This window comes from Colletotrichum fructicola, assembly GCF_000319635.2.
Source record: "Colletotrichum fructicola Nara gc5 chromosome Unknown KSG_Nara_v1_contig10, whole genome shotgun sequence".
NCBI classification, from domain to species: domain Eukaryota; kingdom Fungi; phylum Ascomycota; class Sordariomycetes; order Glomerellales; family Glomerellaceae; genus Colletotrichum; species Colletotrichum fructicola.
Window position 1 is genome coordinate 353,667 of NW_027094060.1, and position 2,409 is coordinate 356,075.

The following is a 2,409-nucleotide window of genomic DNA, read 5'->3' on the forward strand; positions in this document are numbered from 1 at the left end:
TAACAAGCTGACTAGGACTAGGCTAGTTAAGTCACCCTATTAACTAAGACTAGGCTAGTTAAGTCAACTTATTAACTAATACTAGGCTAGTTAAATTAAGTCGACCAACTAGTTAGACTAGTTAACTAGTATAAATTAGTATAAATATTATGTAATTACTAATATTAATGAATATTAATTAATATTATAGGATTATTGATATAAATAGTTTATAAGCAAAGAGTAAAATAATAAATTAAATAAAATAACTTATAACTGAATAAACTATATATATAAAAATCTAACTAATTAATCTTCTTCTTCTTCTTCTTCTTCTTCTTCTTCTTCTTCTTCTTCTTCTTCTTCTTCTTCTTCTTCTTCTTCTTCTTCTTCTTCTTCTTCTTCTTCTTCTTCTTCTTCTTCTTCTTCTTCTTCTTCTTCTTCTTCTTCTTCTTCTTCTTCTTCTTCTTCTTCTTCTTCTAAGTTATCTAAAAACATCTCTTCTAATTCCTTTAAATCCTTAATTTTCTAATATTTTAATAGGATTAATTCTACTATAGTATAAAGGCTTAGTTTATTTCTATTTTTAGTAGTAATAGTACTGGTAATAGAAAGAACCCTCTCTATAAGAGCAGAAGTAGCTAGAATAGCTAAATACTTTCTAGCTAAAATAGCTAATATAGGACATTTATAGCTATTACTTTTCTAATAAAGTAAAGGATTAATCTATAATAAATATTAGTAAATATAATTAATATTAATATTAGTAAAATAACTTATGTTTTATCCTAATAGCCCCTTAGCTAAATAACTAGTATATTTAGCTTTTATAGTAGTATTACTACTAATATAAAAATAATGATTAGAATCTGAATTATAAGACGTATTAGAATCTACTATGTCTTTAGAGTCTAAAGATCTATTTTTTTCTATTTTAACCCTAAATTAATATATTAGTATATAACTAGTAGATTAATACATAATAAAAATAATAAATATATATATACTTATAATTTATATTCTCTTTTTAATAAATTAATAATATCCTTTTTAATGGTAGGATAATAGTATAGAAGCTTATTGTTTTTAAAATAGTAGACTTTAAATCTAGGATCTAGTATTATACTTATAATATAAGGTTTATAAGTATCTAGATTAAAGAAATCTAATTTTTAAGGGAAATATTTAGCTAATTTAGTTATTCCCTTTTTTATACTATTAATTAAGATAGTATAATAAGTAGCTTATAAATTAAGTTAGTTAGTTTATATAATTTAATGATAATAATAATAATAATATTTAGTTATTATTTCTATTAATCTCTCTTTTAAAGTAGTAAACTTAGAGATTGAATTATCTAGCTTTTTATAAATAGTATATATATATAATAACCCTATAGCAAGGTTAATATAAAGCTTATATTACAAATAAGTACTAAGCTTTAAAAAGACTAGAAATATAGATTTTAAGTCTTTCAAAGCTTTATACTTACTATTAGTAATATAAAGTCTTTGATATATATTTTAATAATATAAGTATATATTATAATAATAACTTATTTATAGGGATAGTTCTCCTATTAAAATTAGAAAGTAGAGTATTCTTACTTTTAGCTCTATTAATACTTTCTAATAAAAGGTGTTTTTTTCGCCTATATATTTAACTAATATAGTTATATGTTAAATTTATTTCATAAGGTCTATTTAATTTAGTTAGTAAATAATAAATATTAATATTATATATAATATAACAAAATACTTATCATTTAATAAATTGTCTTTTAATTCTTTGTTTTCTTCTATAGCTAAGTTATTATTAATTATACTAATATTACTGTTAGTATAATCTGATAACTCCTCTTTTATAGTAAAATTAGATACAAAACTCTATAGTATATCTTATACTACTAGGTTAATTATTCATATAATATATCTAATATCATTCTTAAAAAGCTTATTACAAGTTTCCTTATAATTAGCTTTAAAAGACTTAATAAAAGTAGTATTATTTTATACATTATCTCTAATAAAACTATATATAATTAGTATATATATATATATATAATTAATAATATAATTAACTTACTTAAAGAAATTATTCATAATTAAGTTAGGATAAATACTTAAACTATCTATTACTTCTTTATAAAGATAAAGACTAGTATAAGCTTAAATAAGGTCTTTAAAAACTAAACATATAGTTAGTATAATACTAATAATAATAATAATAATACTTATAGTTAATACTAACCTATAAGCTTTTATATAAGCTTAAAATCGCTATTAATATAGCTTATAATAATACTTAAAGAGGTATCTTAGGCTTTAGAAGTCTAAATATCTAAAACTAAAGAAAATCTTCCTAAAGTTTTAATATTCTTCGTAATTTCGATATTAATAAAAGATAAAAATCTACTATAAGTAGAGTCTA

The 2,409-nt window shown here is 19.9% G+C and overlaps 1 protein-coding gene across 1 annotated transcript; it reads right to left on the reverse strand.

The window, feature by feature from the left end:
• Positions 1-284: 284 nt before the first annotated feature.
• Positions 285-2,081, reverse strand: CGGC5_v015618 (uncharacterized protein; the record flags this gene model as incomplete). Its single annotated transcript, XM_066153296.1, has 3 exons — positions 285-458; positions 681-705; positions 2,065-2,081. The coding sequence occupies 3 exons, from the start codon at positions 2,079-2,081 to the stop codon at positions 285-287; spliced, it is 216 nt and encodes a 71-aa protein (XP_066007188.1).
• Positions 2,082-2,409: the final 328 nt, after the last annotated feature.